Source organism: Canis lupus, chromosome 29 (genome assembly GCF_011100685.1).
Source record: "Canis lupus familiaris isolate Mischka breed German Shepherd chromosome 29, alternate assembly UU_Cfam_GSD_1.0, whole genome shotgun sequence".
Taxonomy (NCBI): Eukaryota; Metazoa; Chordata; class Mammalia; order Carnivora; family Canidae; genus Canis; species Canis lupus.
The window spans coordinates 13,743,378-13,760,508 of NC_049250.1; the positions used below are offsets into that span (position 1 = coordinate 13,743,378).

Below are 17,131 nucleotides of genomic sequence, written 5' to 3' on the forward strand. Positions count from 1 at the left end.
GAACTTTCGTTCTTAACCAGTTTCTTGAGAGAATATTCTGCAATGAAACTGCTTTTGTTTTGCTTTAAAAAAAGTATATGAAAAATGTACCATAAAATCTTAACCTCTAGGTTTTTTTTTAAACTGTAAAATAGCAAGGAACCAAATATTATTGTAGGCCTTAAGAGTTGTAGGGAAAATTTGAGAAGTAGTTCCCAATTTGTGGTATGCAGAATTGTTTTTGGGAGTGTGGAGAACCACGGTTATGTTCAACCTGAACTACCTCTTGGTCATTTCCCCTTACCCACCCCCTCTATCTGTTGATCTACATTCCTAGCTTGTTTTGGGAGGGAATAAATAAATGAGAAAGAATAAAAACGGGTGATAAAATCCATGAATGTTTGGCTGTTCATAAAAGAATGAAAAAATTCATTTCATACTTATGTAATCTAACTTTATGATCTTAGTAACAAATTTACTTTCCACCTAAAGGTTGTGAAAGAACGTATAAATGGAAAATAGAGGAAGATCATTGTTTTGAATTGCAGTGCAAGTTTTAAAAGAAATGTATAGTATTGTGTTATATTTGGGCCCTTACAGTAATCTTGGTTAACATCTCTTATGGCTGTGTTTCCAACTTTTTTTGAGTTTTCCAATTTTTTTTTTTTTTTTTTTTAGGAATTCTGGTATTATGAAGTATAGTAGATCTTTTCCCAGAAAGGTCTTCATGATCAGATAAGCTTGGGAAATTCTTTTAAATTTTAAGTAATTGAATTTTTTTGCTACTTGATTTCATATTTTATGTATTATAATGTAAAATGACTTCCTAAGACAAGGATGTAGTTATGAAGATTCTCTGACTTAATTTGTTCATCCTCTGTTTTCAAGGAATTTTAATGGAACGTAAATGTTTGAGAATTGCAACCAGTAAGAATCCTCTTGTTCTACTTGGTTAACAGATATTTTATAATTATTTGTCACAGGGGCTTAGAAGATTGTTTTTTTGGCATTCCACAGAGGTGCTAGGGAAAACCAGGGGAGGGTACTCTTGATCCCTCCCCTGCAGCAACCAGAGCTGTGCTATGCTTTTTATCTGTTTTATATATTGGAATTCTGCATAAGATTGAACTTGTAAAAAACAAAACATAGCTTTGAGAGTGTCAGAAAACCATTATTTTTTAAAAAACATTTATTGAACCCAGTGTTTAAATTGTATCATAAAAGTTTCCTTATGTTGGGACAAAAATATAAAAGATGCATTTTAATGTGATGTTTAAATAGAAAGTCTTATGCTTTGTATTAATTAAGTTGTTATATTTAAATGTATATTCATGTGCTATTTAAGGAGAAGTTTTAAATTTGATGCCAGTAAGGCTATATTATCCTCCTCCTCCTTGTTAGTACTAATGAGTAGGTTTTTACCAATTATTTTTCTATAATATAAAAAATAATTATCTGTAACCAGGGCACATATTTACCTTTTGAAGAGTGCTAACACTATGGAATGTTGAAAACTGGGTTTATTGGAGAGAAAAATTGAAAATTATCAGAAATCTTAGAGATGAGTTGTACAAGAATTTGAATTACTCATGATCACATGAACCTAGGTAGAAGAGAAAATTTTTAAAAATTGACCTTTTAAAGCAGGTTAATGAAAACTAGAATTATTAGTGAAGTATCTGAAGTAATTAGTTAGATTAAAGTTATGTAAGCATTTATAGTTACGTGTACTGACCTAGCCGAAATAATTGTTTAATTAAAAAGTTTTTAATTGATTGTATAATATATTTTTAAAATTAAATTCCTCCATCTGACTTTAATATAAAATAACAAAAATGAATCTTTTGTCTGGAAAAGTGTTTAATTTTTTGGCTAATGATTTAAATTGTTTTGTATACTTAAATCTAATTCAAGTAAATCTGAGGATACTTTAAAACAGGTTGTTGGCCTTCTGTAGTAGTATATTCTATTTTCTAGTGCTCTGTTTTTTTTTTTTTTTTTTTTTTTTTTTTTTTTTTTTTTTTTAGTGCTCTGTTTCTTAAGGGATAATTTTTATAGTAATTTGAGAAGTAAATGTTCATCCTCTAGGTATTAAAATTAGTTCTCTAAAGTTCCTTAGAGTAATATGATTAAGTTGATTGGAAAATTCAGGTTTAAATGGTACTGTTAAAGATGCCATGTAAGTTGTGCATATAAATTTGAAAAATAAATTGGAAAAATGAAGTTTGAGTTTGTCTGCTTGTATATATAGGGAAATAAATTCTTAGCTACGTTTATTAGAAAAGTGGAATAGAGAAACAGGAAAGTAAAAAATATTTTGAATTTTATTTTCTGTCCCTGCCATCATTGCCCTCGTTAAGGTTTTCATTATCTCTTCCTATTGGAATGATTTTCTAACCAGTAATTCTATATTGCCACTCAGCAGTCTTCTTAAAGTTCAAGTCTGTGCCACTGTCATGTTAAGAGTTATTAGCGCAGCTTCACAACAGTGGGTACATTTATTATATGAGTGCCCTTAAAAATTGCTCCATTTCCTTCTCTGCCTCCTGTTTGGTCAACTTTCTCCACCTAATTTGAGGAAGGAAATAGAACTCACTGTTTTCTAAGAATATAAATATTTTCTGAATATTTTCTTTCATGATCTCAGTCTTTGTATGTATAATCTACAGACACATATATATACACACAGATGGATCTATCTGTCCCTTCGTGAAGTCTCTTCTGATTCCCCAGTTACTGGCTTCCCTGCTTGCTCTTTGTGCTAGAGTGCTTGTTTTGCTTTGTTTGGACTTCCATTTACAGTACCTATCAAATGGTAGGGTATATGTGTCTTCCACACTAGACCTGGGAAGTGTTCCAGGTCAGAGTCCATGTTCTTCATCTTTTTGTCTCCAGTGACTGGCACTGTGTCTGGCACATAGTAGGCATTTATTAAGTATTGAATTAGTGGATTGGGTTACCTGCAAGTACTGAATTAACGGATTGGGTTATCTGCTAGAATTAGGGAACAAAGAATTACATTTGATGAAATAATTAGGTTAACTGGGTACCACTTATATTATTTTGTGACACCCTTGTGGTTAGATACGTGTAGGGTATACTTTTTTGAAAAGTACGATAATGTTTTTGAAGTTATTTGAAGAAAGTATACGTAAGCATTAAAGACTTTTTAATACAGAAGTGAGTTCTGGAGTTTGAAGTACCTCAGGTTCTTAATGGAAAACAGTTTTTGTTTTTCTTTGTATGAAAGTGCTTTTATTGGTGAATTATGCCTTTTCCTTTCTAATTGGACTTCTGGGTTATTTATAGAGTCTTTCTTTGAAAGAAAGTGAAAATGGATCTTAAGTTTCTTTGTGAAACACTGGCTATAATTGGGTTGTATTAAAATGTCTCAAGTCAGAGTAGTAGTCATGAATTTCTTGTTCAGATTTTCTATGAGGTACTAGAAAAGCAATTGATCTATATCATAAGGCTGAGAAATAACAAGTGATTTTAAAATTCTAAGGAAGATCTTTTAAATTATTTCTGTATTTTAGTTTTCAAGTAAAAAAAGAGAACTAAAGATAAAAGGCTTTATTCCTATACTTCCTAACAGCACTTTGTAATTAACTTGGTAGATTTTAAAAAATCTTGACAATTGATAAAGACCAGCAGGTATTATCCCCATTTTACCAAGAGAGTCAGGGTTAAAGAAATTACATGATCTCATGAGGTCACTGACAAAGTAAGAGATTAAAGAAGATGAGTTTATATTCTTAAGATTTGAGGTAGGTTTGAAATTATATCATGTGTTTGGTGATTAATTTACATTTTAAAGAGGCAGGTTAAGTTGTATTGACTAATGTAACTATCATTGATTGAATACTTAATGTGTTTTAGGCACTGTATCTTTATTTCCTTTTAGTAGATAAGAAAACAATTCAGAGTATAAGTAATTTGGCTACTTTCACATAGCTGATAAGTGCCTGGGCTCGGATTAAAGTTTAGATACCTCATGGGTTCACTTCAACCTTATGTTAAATGGCCTCCCCAGATTGTGTTTCTAAGTTAATGCTGTGGGTAAAAAGTCTGTAGATCTGTTGTTAAGAGTATGCTTCATTATATTCATTGATTTTTTTTAAATCACTTTACATATTTACATATTGATGTTATTTTTTTCCCTTTCCAAAAAGGGAAAGTTCTTTGACTATGAGGGAAACATTAAACATTTCACATCATTTGTTTCAAAGGTTGCATATCTTTAAAGAATATAGTAAAATTTCACTATATACCTGACCAGTTTCTAAATTATAAATAAACTGTTAAAGCAATTATTTGAACATAAACTGTGACAAGAGATTATGTCTCATTATAGCCAGTTTGAAGTAAAATGTGAAAGTAAGTTTTCAGTTGTTATTTTCCATCCTCAGTAAGTGGAACTTTGGTTCCTCTTCCCTACCAAGGTAGATTGCCCTGATTGGTATTCCACATAGCTAGCAATTAAGAATCTATCTTAAATTTAGCAGAACATATTTTTAAATATTTCCAGTTACAATCAAAGCTCTACTAGTTTGAAATGTGTTGACCTTATCTTACTTTGAAACTCTGAAAGTTTCCTATAGCTTTCTTCTTACTAGGACCCAAAATGAAGCCTTGCCTTTAGAAGCTGCTTAAAGTACTTTCATGGAGCTAAGGAAAAAAACATTCAGCTAAAACTGCTGGAAAAATAAGTGGTTACCGTTTGATAAACTGCAGAAAGCTGGCCACTTATCCAATATATTTAAGAAGTACAGGTGGTAGCAGTAATAGTGGACAGCTCTTTAGTAAGATCTCTGCTTATTAGCCAAAGCTGTCTGTTTGATAGCAGTTGTGACTAATGGAACACATTTTAATGTAATTTAAGCTTACTTTGACAAAATCAGTAATACAGATGTGAAGTAGTAAAATTTACGATTTAAAAAAATAATTGAAAAGACACCTAATAAAAGTCTCCCACCGAAGAGTTTGGGCCTGGTCCAGCCCCATAGGTAACAGTTGGCAGGATTTGTTTTCCCATTCCCCAGAGAAAATTGGCTTTCTTTTTTTAGGAATTTAGTACAGATTAGATAACCAGTTAAAACAAGGTGGACGTACTGTAGCCCAGAGATCATATCCAGTTTATGCCCTGTTTTCTTTGAAAGAACCTCTAAGCTAATAGCTTTTTAAAGAGTTGTTTAAAAAAAAAAAACAAGATGAGTGACAACGACTCGATACTGTTTGGCTTGCAAAGCTTGAGTTGTTTACTCTTTGCCCTTTAGTTTGCTAACCTCTGAATTATTGTGATACAGGTAAGTTAGGAACTTAGTAGGTAACTGCAAAATTTAGCATTTGTGATGGTAAAATAAAAATATTCAACATAAATTAGGAGTGTTATTTTGCAAAAACCTGATTATGAGGAATGAACTTTAAAAACTTTCTACCTGGTCTGATTTTCCACTTTCACATCCAGGTATGGACTTACTGAGTGCAGATTTCAGTGCCAACATTCTAAATTAAAACTTTGAAACTGGTTACCTTCTTCTTCAACACAGCTCTCTTGCTCTTTCCCCATGTGGAATTTATTCACTTCCCTGTGTTTTGTGTCTCTTTAACTGTAGGCTTTCTTTTAGAATGAATGTATCAGTGTTTTTCACAATGTAGACATTCAATAAGTGTTTGGTTGAAATAATAAATAAAAGGATATTTTTAGCAACTTAAAAAATAACTTAAAAGATATTTTACTCTAACATATATGTTATACTGGCTGGCCTGTTCATTTTTATTAAGCTTTTTAGAGTTTTATATCACAAGGACCTCCTTGTCAGTGTGAAACCCTACAAGTACCTTTATTTTTAGCCAATAATTTTGTGATCAGATTACCACAATCTGTGTGTGTATGTGTGAGATCTTCATAACTGTGTGTGTATGTGTGAGATCTTCATGACTAGGAAAGTTTAATCTTTACTAATTTAAGAATTTTTTTCTTTGAAAAAAAAAAGAATTTTTTCTTTGAAAACCATTGTTGGTTGTGAACTTTCCTCAGGTTTCTCTTGTATTAAATATAGCAGTCAGTATTTCCAGTGTTGGTCTGTGAGATGATGTCAGATTTTCGTTATTTCCTTCATACTAATATTGTGAACATTTTTTGGAATATATTTTCAAATATAGTATCTAATATAGTCAAAGAATATGTTCAATTAAATTAGTAAGCAGTAACCCATCTATTTCCCATTTTGAATGTAGTAAAATATATAGAGTATATTTAAAAAGTCATTTTCTTAAAAAAATAGTATGAAGTGGCAGAGTTATTTTTTAAGTCCAAGCTTTGCTGGAAATAGTAAATCTATGTCACAATTATTAATTTTTTAAAAAAGATTTTATTTATTTATTCATGAGAGACACAGAGAGAGGCAGAGAGAGAAGCAGGCTTCGTACAGGGAGCCCGATGCAGGACTTGATCACGGGACCCCGGGATGACACCCTGGGTCGAAGGCAGAAGCTCAACCGCTGAGCCACCCAGGCATCCCTACAATTATTAATTTAAATGCAAACTTTGATTGTCTTATTTTTTTAATCAGTTTTATTGGAATCATTTCAAAAGACAAAATATTAAATTTCTCATAGTGGACAATTTCAACAGTTGTGAGGTGTGGCGAAGTAACTTAATAGTAATAACATCTCAATATTCAATGATAGGCCTTTAAAAGAAATTTCTAATGAATCCCAAGTAGTATCTATGATGTTACTGTCACACATTTATATTGCCACAGTTTTTTGGATGGAAAAGTAGTGGGCAGCATAGTTCTAAGAGAGTAACAGGAAAAAAAAAATACTTTATTCCAGGGAATTTAGAATAAAAACGCCTGTATAAATTGAGTAATCAGCCTTCAGAATGGCATTCACTCTTCCAGGGAGAGTACTAGTTGTCCTGACTAGATACTAGTTTAATTTTTAAATTTTGCTTAATTCTGTACATTATAAAGGTCTGTCCAGTGCTTTAAAAATCAGAGCTAAACCAGAGTGAGAAAATCTATTTCATATGTGTATTGGGCCTAAGGAACCCATTTCAAAATAAATCCTTAAAATAATTTGTTTTTTACATTGGCTAATAACAAAGTTGTTTTTTTCTTTTTTTTCTTTAATAGAATTTGGTGGTTTCATTTTTGGCAAATTACTAAATGAATGTTTAATTACTATCCCAAAACGAATGATTTAATTGTAGTAATTCTGGGAAAAAAATTACAGGAACTCTTTCTAAATTAAAATTCTGAGCGGGAAGGTGATAAGTTAATTGGGGAAAATTTGGAAATTAGAGTACAAAGAAAAAAGGTACTGGTTGTCCCACCGTTAAGAAATCATAGTAAGGATTTGATTTTGATTGTTTTTCAAAACGAGCAAGGCAAAACAAGAAGCAGATCATGCCCTGGGTATAATCTTGAATCATGATTTTCTTCTCAGAGTGTGAGCATTTCTTTTATTTTTTCTTAATAAAAGTATAAAATTTAATTGCTGAATTGGATTCTATTATATAGATAGGTATACTATAATTCCTGTATTATTTGGCATAGCTTCCAGATTTGTTTAATCTTTGCATAAATTTTTGGATACATCAGCTGCTTGAAATAAAGTTGGCTGTAAAAGATCAATTTGTGTCTGCAAAGTTTATAATTCAGACTTTTGTAGAAATGATGGTATTTTTAAATTGTGCTGGAGGATCTGACTCTTAAAAATAATCCCATCCTACCCGTCTCCTCTCCTCACCCCCTCTAAAAGAACAGTTTTACAACAAATATTTTAAAACAGAAATACCAGCAAAATTTTGTCTTGATACAATTGGATTTGAAATTTTAATTCTATGTGGACAAATGCATCTGTTTTTTATTTATTTAAAACTATTTTAATCTTCCAGTCTTTTTTACCCTTACTCTTCAGAGGATATTTCGCTCCTGATTATGATCTTTTGTTTTCCAGAGTAACAGCTATCCACCAATGTCAGATCCATACATGCCTAGTTACTATGCTCCATCCATTGGATTTCCATATTCTCTTGGGGAAGCAGCATGGTCCACGGCTGGAGACCAACCTATGCCATATCTGACAACCTATGGACAAATGAGTAATGGAGAACATCATTATATACCAGATGGTGTGTTTAGTCAACCTGGGGCATTAGGAAATACCCCTCCATTTCTTGGTCAACATGGATTTAACTTTTTTCCTGGTAATGCTGATTTCTCTACATGGGGGACAAGTGGATCTCAGGGACAATCAACACAAAGTTCTGCTTATAGTAGCAGTTATGGCTATCCACCTAGTTCTCTTGGGAGAGCTATTACAGATGGACAGGCTGGATTTGGCAATGATACTTTGAGTAAGGTGCCCGGCATTAGCAGTATTGAACAAGGCATGACCGGACTGAAAATTGGTGGTGACCTGACAGCTGCAGTGACAAAAACTGTAGGAACAGCCTTGAGCAGCAGTGGTATGACTAGCATTGCAACTAATAGTGTGCCCCCAGTTAGTAGTGCAGCGCCTAAACCAACCTCCTGGGCTGCCATTGCCAGAAAGCCTGCCAAACCTCAACCGAAACTTAAACCCAAGGGCAATGTGGGAATTGGGGGTTCTGCTGTGCCACCACCTCCTATAAAACACAACATGAATATTGGAACTTGGGATGAAAAGGGGTCAGTGGTAAAGGCTCCACCAACCCAACCAGTTCTGCCTCCTCAAACTATAATCCAGCAGCCTCAGCCATTAATTCAACCACCACCATTGGTGCAAAGCCAACTGCCTCAACAGCAGCCTCAGCCACCGCAACCACAGCAGCAACAAGGACCTCAGCCACAGGCCCAGCCTCACCAAGTGCAGCCTCAACAGCAGCAGCTGCAGAATCGCTGGGTAGCCCCTCGGAATAGGGGAGCTGGATTCAACCAGAACAATGGAGTGGGCGGTGAAAACTTTGGTTTAGGTGTTGTTCCTGTCAGTGCTTCACCTTCTAATGTGGAAGTGCATCCAGTGCTGGAAAAGCTAAAGGCCATAAACAATTATAATCCCAAAGACTTTGACTGGAACCTGAAGAATGGACGTGTGTTTATAATTAAAAGCTATTCTGAGGATGACATACACCGTTCAATTAAGTACTCTATCTGGTGTAGTACTGAGCATGGTAATAAGCGTTTGGATGCAGCTTACCGTTCCCTGAATGGGAAAGGCCCACTCTATTTACTCTTCAGTGTGAATGGCAGTGGACATTTTTGTGGAGTGGCTGAAATGAAGTCTGTTGTGGACTATAATGCATATGCTGGTGTCTGGTCTCAGGATAAGTGGAAGGGCAAATTTGAAGTTAAATGGATCTTTGTCAAAGATGTTCCCAATAACCAATTACGGCATATTCGCTTAGAAAATAATGACAACAAACCAGTTACCAATTCAAGGGACACTCAAGAGGTACCCCTAGAAAAAGCTAAGCAAGTGCTTAAAATAATTGCTACTTTCAAGCATACCACCTCAATCTTTGATGACTTTGCACATTATGAAAAGCGTCAAGAAGAGGAGGAAGCCATGCGTAGGGTAAGAGTACAGTAATTTTTTTCCGCAGGGTCTTTTTTTTGGGGTGGTATGTATGGATGGGTATTCTCTTTTTTTTTTTTTTGGATGGGTATTCTTTAATGCCTTTTAATACTACATTCCGGGTTTAGGAGCTTTCCTCTGAGGGAAACCTAGCTTAAGAAACAGAACCTTGTAAACTCCCTTTAGGGCCTCTGATGGCACGTGGCCATCATTTTCTCTTCCCAAGGGTCATTCTCATCTGACTTTGCCTGTTCTTCATACTCAGGTGATAAAGGTCATTGAGTGGTGGTCATCAGAGTTCTGCATTTATAACTAAGCAGACTCACGAACTGGTGAGGGATTCTAATCACTAATTTTAAACATTAGTTTTATGTAAAAATGTGTCAGGAGTCTGAAACAAACAGCTTTTGAATGTTTGAATATTTGTATTTATGAGAAGTAATGTAGACTTTTTCCTTGAAATTCCTTCCTAAACCATTTTTATAATTTGTACACTTGAAGCACTTGTACAAAATACAGTAGGAATTTGACTTTAGGAAGGCAGCTTAGAGTTGTGAAGGCATGAGCTTTTAGATTTTGACTGCAGAATTTGATTTCTTATTCTGTTGTTGACCCTCTGTGGGACTCTTGAGGGAGACTTTCCTGAACTTATGCACTGTTTTTGCTTGCACCATATAGACCAGAATTTGATCATAGGGCATACAGAGCAAGACAGGCTGGGGAACATTTTCTGTTCCAAAGCACAGAACAAAATTGGGGTCCTATTTTTAGGATGAAAAGAGAGAATGGACGGAGTAGACCTAACTAGGAGATTTTTCCATTGACAGTACATTTAAATTTCTTTTCAAATGCAGCAGGGATAGAGTTAGAAACTTTTTAAATAAATTATGTTGGTTACTATGGAAAGCTCTTATGTAGAAAATAAGATAAAGTAGGAAGGGCAGCCCGGGTGGCTCAGCAGTTTAGCACTGCCTTCAGTCCAGGGCCTGATCCTGGAGACCCGGGATCGAGTCCCGCGTCGAGCTCCCTGCATGGAGCCGGTTTCTTCCTCTGCCTGTGTCTCTGCATCTCTCTCTCTCTGTGTCTCTCATGAATAAATAAAATCTTAAAAAAAAAAAAAAAAAAGATAAAGTAGGAAGTTTAGAAAATGTCAGTAATTTGTTTCTTTGTGTAATCTTACATATCTTGGAGCTTCTTGGTCTGTGCAGACAAGGGAACTATCTTAGTGAACATTCCTCACTGGTGAATTGAAAGAATGATTCTAGAGCAGTGGTTTTGCCAACCTTAGGGCACTTAAATTAGTGGGGTGCTTCTTGGAAATGCAGGTTCTTGAGACCACTGCAGGAAAATCTGATATATAGGTGGCCCTTGAAGAATGTGCAGGTTAAGCATGCCAGACTTGCCCGGCGCAGTTGGAAATTTGTGTATAACTTTACTTACCCAAAACGTAACCACTTAGAGCATACTGTTTACAGGAAGTCTTGCTGATACCACAAATAGTTGATTAACACATTCTGTATGTTACATGAATTGTATACTTTAGTTTTACAATAAAATAAGGTAGAGAAAAAGTGGTATTAAGAGAATCATCAGGAAGAGAACAGTATGATACATTTATCATACTGTATTTAGCAGAAAAAAATCGCATACAGGTGGACCCACACAGTTCACACACATGTTGTTCAAGGATCAACTGTATTTGATAAGGGATCTGGTGGTGTACATTTTTAATGAGAGCACCTTAGGTGATTCTGGTGCTAGTGATTCCAGTTAAATGTGGGAGAATGAGGGGAAAAAGGATCAAAAGTGGCTTCTGAATTTTTGAGCTCAGCAGTTGAGTAAATGGTCATATTGTAGCTGCCATTATAAATGGTGGATCAGGAGAATTGGATTTGGGCTATGAAAAGTAGGGTGCAGGTTTTCCTTTTAGGATGTGCTGATTCTAAAATGCCTTTGAGAAATACAGACTGAAATCTCTGATTAAGCAGTTAGATGTAGGAGTTAGATTTGGGAGCTTTCTCTTCTTAAATAGTTGATTCTACAAAAGTGGGATGAGATTGCTCAGGGAAAAAGATGCCTGGCAAGGAATTATTTCTCAACTTTCTTTTCTCTCCCACCACTAAGGAGAGGTCACCCTTATACGTCTTCTACATTTCTTCCCTACCCAGTCTAAAAATTTGGTCCCAGTTTTATTATTTTTTTATTACATAATTGTCTCAGGAATTATTTGACAGTTAAATATTGTTTTGCAATTACATATACAACAGTGATTTAAAATTAATAATTTTTAAACTTTGAAATTATACATTTAAATCATTTCATGGTTTACTGCCCTTTTTTTTTTTTTTTTTTAAAGATTTTTAAAATTTTTTTATTCACGAGAGATAGAGAGGCAGAGACACAAGCAGAGGGAGAAGCAGGCTCCATGCAGGAAGCCTGATGTGGACTGGATCCCGGGTCTCCAGGATCACACCCTGGACTGAAGGCAGCGCTAAACCGCTGAGCCACTCGGGCTGCCCTACTTCCCGTTTTTTGATGATGTTTAAGAATTTTTTTAAAATCCTAATTTTTTTTTTTTTTTTTTTTTATGATAGTCACAGAGAGAGAGAGAGAGAGAGGCAGAGACGCAGGCAGAGGGAGAAGCAGGCTCCATGCACCGGGAGCCTGATGTGGGATTCGATCCCGGGTCTCCAGGATCGCACCCTGGGCCAAAGGCAGGCGCCAAACCGCTGCGCCACCCAGGGATCCCTTAAAAATCTTATATAACAATTTTTTTAGGAAGAATAATTTGGTGTGTATGTTTTGTTTATGGATAACATAAATATATTTATTAAGTCCTTCTAGATTAAGTAAATGTCTTTGGCCATGTTATGTGAACAACAGTTTACCTGGATATGAAATTCTTAGGTCACAAACTTTTTATTCAGGCTTAGATTTATAGTTTTATATTTATATTACGTTATTTATGGCTTTATATTATGGAGAAGTCTGAGGCCAGCCTAAATTTTCTTTCTTTGGAAATAGCTATTTCTGTTTGTGTACACCAAAGATTATTCTTGGACTATGAACATGTATGTAGAATTTAATATGGACCTCTATTATAACTTTCCTTAATCTTTGTCTATAAGCCAAGTTTTTACTTATATTTTCTTTTTTCTGGTTATGTCAAAAAATGTGTTGGAACTTTGTCTCTGAGTGCCATTGGTTCTTTATCATTTTTCTCTGAATTTGGAGACTTTCAAATTTTAATTTCCATGTCATTAATTTGGTTTACTTTGTGTTGATTTTGTGATTTAGGAAGTTGTGAATTGTTCAGTGATAGTATTAGTTTGTTTACATTGTTACATCTAGCTCCTGCCTACATGTTGATTGTTTTTTTTTTTTACTTGATCCAGAGTCCATCTTGAAATTTGAGCACAAAGCTGATGGTTTAAAGCTTATTTCTGCTTCATATATTTTTTTTAGAAACTTCTTCCTCTCATATGCTTTTTAACTTCTTTTTTTTAAAAAAAAATTTACATACAGTAAAACTGTAAATTCCCTTTTGGTGCTTTTTGTAGTTAAGTGCTTTCTTCCCCCTTTGATTAATCTGTTTTCTGTCTCTGTAAGGTATTTTCCGTAATGTCACATAAACAAAATTACACAGTGTGTAATCTTTTAAGACTGGCTTCTTTCACTTAGCATGTATCTTTGCAGTGTATCAGTGTTGTTTTATATATTCTTTGTTCCTTTTAATTACTAAGCATCATTCCACTGTGTGGATTTACCAGTTTGTTTACCCGTCCATCCTTTGAAGAACTTCTGGGTTGTTTCGAGGTTTTGGAGAATGTAAATAAAATAAAGCTCCGACAAATTCATGTACACATCTTTTTAAAACTTTTTTTTTTTTTTTTTTTTTTTTAATCATGCAGTATAATTCACTTTTTTAGGGTGGACAGTTAATGAATTTTAACACATTTGTAGATATGTGTAACCACTACCACTATCAGGATACAGAGTAGTTTCATCAGGCAAACTGTCTTTACTGTCCCTTTGTATTTACATTCTTCCTCCATGTCTAACCTCTGGCAGCTGTGATTTAGACTCAAAATAGTTTTTTGGTTTTTTTTTTAAATTATCGTTGACATACAGTGTTTCAGGTGTACAACTTAGTGATTTGATACATATACATTACAAAGTATTCACAATAAGTGTAGTTACTGTCACCATACAAAGTTATTACAGTATTATTGACTATTTCCTGTTCTGTACATTTGATCTCAGTAATATATTTATTTTATAACTGGAAATTTGTACCTCTTAATTCTCATCAGTTCACCCATCCCCCCCCACTCTCCCACTCCTTGTATTTATGAGTCTGTTTTTGTTTTGTTGTGTTTTAGATTCCACGTATAAGTGAGTGAAATCATATGGTATTTGTCTTTCTCTGTCTGACTTACTTCACTTAGCATAGTACCTTCTAGATTCATCATGTTGTAACATTTGGCAAGATTTCGGGTTTCTTTTTTATGGCTGAGTAATGTTCTATTGTGTGTGTGTGTGTGTGTATGCCACATCTATTTTTAGTCATTTATATATTGATGGACACTTGGGTTGCTTGCACATCTTGGCTGTTAAAAATATTGCAATAATAAACATAGGGATATATATCTATTTTTTTTCGAAATAGTGTTTTGTTTTCTTTGGATAAACATACCCAGAAGTAGAATTACTGGATTGTATGATATTTATGTTTTTAATTTTTTGAAGCACATTCATTGTGTTTTCCACAGTGGCTGTACCAATTTACATTCCCACAAACTCTGCATGAGATAGTTCTCTTTTCTCCACATCCTCACCAATACTTGGTATTTCTTGTCATTTTGATACTAGCCATTCTGAGAAGTGTGAAGTGAGATTTCATTGTGTTTGCATTTCCCTAATGATTAGTGATGTTTAGCATCTTTTCTTGTGTCTGTTGACCATCTGTCTGTCTGTCTTTGGGAAAACATCCATTCAGATCTTTAACCCCTTATTTGGATGATATGTCATTTGTATTTGTAAATATCTTTTCCCATTCGGTAGTCTGCCTTTTAGTTGTGTTGATGGTTTCATTCATTATACGGCGGCTTTGATTCATTATAGTTTTATTAGTATTCTTTGTTGTGAAATACTATTTTACGACTTGTTTTGACTTTTTTTTTTTTTTTTTTCTATCATCACTGAACCAGGAAGAGGATCATCCAGGTCAGATATTTGCTCCAAAACAGGGTTGTCATTTTCTTTCTTCCTTTTAATGCTTAGTGTTAGTTGCACATTCTCTTCCTGCTATACATGTGGGCGTAAGAGAATCATGTTGATTGTTGACTTCACCAATCGAGTGATTTATCAGCCTGTGAGGAGTAAATAAGAAGGGAGAATCAATACAATGCATAGTGCTAGCAGATGTATAATTTAACTTTGCTTTGAGTTTGAGACCACCAAGTCAAGAAACAGTTTTCCCTGTTTGTTAACTGTTTAGCATTTGAAGTCTTATGTATACTTGCCCTGTTTTCTTCCTGGTGCTGTTATATCCCCTGTCCAGGAGGAATGTGTAGACTTTTATTTGTAGATTTTCTCTTAGATAAGCTTGTGCTTGCACTTTAGCTTTCCAGCATAACTGCTTTTAAATATTCTTGGCATCCCATGATGAAGGATGTCTGTCTGTCATAGGTTCTCCTTGATTCCATCAAAAAAGAACAAACTAGTGGTGTTTTGGTAGATTTTTTTTTTTTTAACTTATTATTCCTTTTTTCTTTTTTAAGTAAAAGGATTTGCAGGTCATCGTTCAGTGTTCTTTTCTAACTTGACTCCATCTGTCTTATATTTTGCTGAAATTCTTCAAACCTTCTGATATGTGGAGGTCACATTTTCTTAGGTGCATACTTTCCAGTTTTTGGGTAGAGTTTCTTAAGACATACAGTGGCACTAATTATAAAAGAAAAGATTGATAAAATTTGACCAGATTAAAATCTGTTCATCAAGGGGCACCTGGTTGGCTCAGTCAGTAGAGCATTCAACTCTTGGGTTGTGAATTCAAGCCCTACGTTGGACATGGAATCTATTAAAAAAAAAAAAAAATCTGTTCATCAAAAGATGCTTTAAAGAAAGTAGAAAGACATGTTAGGCACTGGGAGAATGTTGGATATAACTGACCAAAAATTAGTATCAAGAATATATAAAGAACTACTGTGAATCAGTTTAAGAGAAAGATGAGCCCAATTGAAAGATGGGCAAAAGATGGATATAGTCCTTTCATGGGAGAGGAAATAAATATGGCTAATAAATATTTAAAAAGATAGTCACAATAATTAGGGAAATGCAAATCAGGACTATAATGAGAAAATGCTTTATATCCATTCATTTGGCAAAATTAAGAAAGTTGATGGTATCAGGTATTGGAGCAACTGTAGATCAACAAAATCTCTTCTGCAATTGCAGATAGGAGTAGGAAATAGTTTTGCATTCTTTTATAAAGCCATACATTTCATATGCCTTATAATTCATTAGTTTTTCTGGATATATATCTAAGAGAAACTTCCCAAATGCCCCAGAAGATACACAAGAACGAAGATAATGGTAGAAAGACTGGGGGCAATGTAAATGTTCATCAGCAGGAAAATAGCCAAGATACATTGGTGCCTTAGTAATACAGTGGAATGATTGAGCATGCAACAATATACATGAATCTTTACTTCCTTCATGTTTTTATTTGGAAATAATAATTAATTTATTTGGAAGAATAAGAAATATGTGAAACATTTATATGCCTTTTATACAAATTTACCTTATTAACATTCTTTCCTGTTTGGTGTATGTTTTTTTGAACAATTGAGAGGAAGTTCCATATATCATAGTTCTTTTCTTTACTATTTGTTTAATTTTTTCTTTTTTTAACGATTTTAAATAGTAATCAATTTTAGAAGGCTTATACTGATCTGACTGCAAATACTTGCCTTTCTCTGGTTTGGGAAGATTTTTTTCCTATGGTTTTTTCATGGAGTTTTTAGTTTTAAATTTTATATTTGAGTCTCTGGTTACTGTAACTTTCATTTCTCTTAGTGTGTTCATGATTTTCTTCTTTTTTGTTCATGATTTTCTTTAAATTCTTAGGCCTGTTTGTGATAGAAGACAAGGATGCCAAGAAGCTAATTCCATCTTCTCATCACTGGGTCTTTGACTTTTTTTTTTTCCTTCTTCTGATTATTTTGACAATGGAGGAAGTCCCCAGGTTACCTTGCTAGTAAAACACCCAATGGATGGAAAAGTGCTAGACATCCTATCAGGTTATATAATATGTAGAGAGTCATGCTCTCTCTTTTAGATTAAGAGATATTGGTGAGATTTATTTATTTATTTATTTATTTATTTTTATTTATTTATGATAGTCACAGAGAGAGAGAGAGAGAGGCAGAGACATAGGCAGAGGGAGAAACAGGCTCCATGCACTGGGAGCCCGATGTGGGATTCGATCCCGGGTCTCCAGGATCACACCCTGGGCCAAAGGCAGGCGCTAAACCGCTGCGCCACCCAGATTTAAAACTGGAAGACACATCCATGCTAGTAA

General features: G+C 34.3%; 1 protein-coding gene across 10 annotated transcripts in view; it reads left to right on the forward strand.

Annotated features, from left to right (window-relative positions):
* YTHDF3 (YTH N6-methyladenosine RNA binding protein 3) overlaps positions 1-17,131 on the forward strand; it is a 40,162-nt gene that overhangs the window by 7,570 nt on the left and 15,461 nt on the right. For all 10 annotated transcript variants that reach the window (XM_038579389.1, XM_038579392.1, XM_038579393.1 and 7 more), the window contains one exon: positions 7,948-9,546. In XM_038579389.1, the coding sequence (XP_038435317.1) occupies positions 7,948-9,546 (1,599 nt within the window). The remainder of the gene's footprint in view (positions 1-7,947; positions 9,547-17,131) is intronic.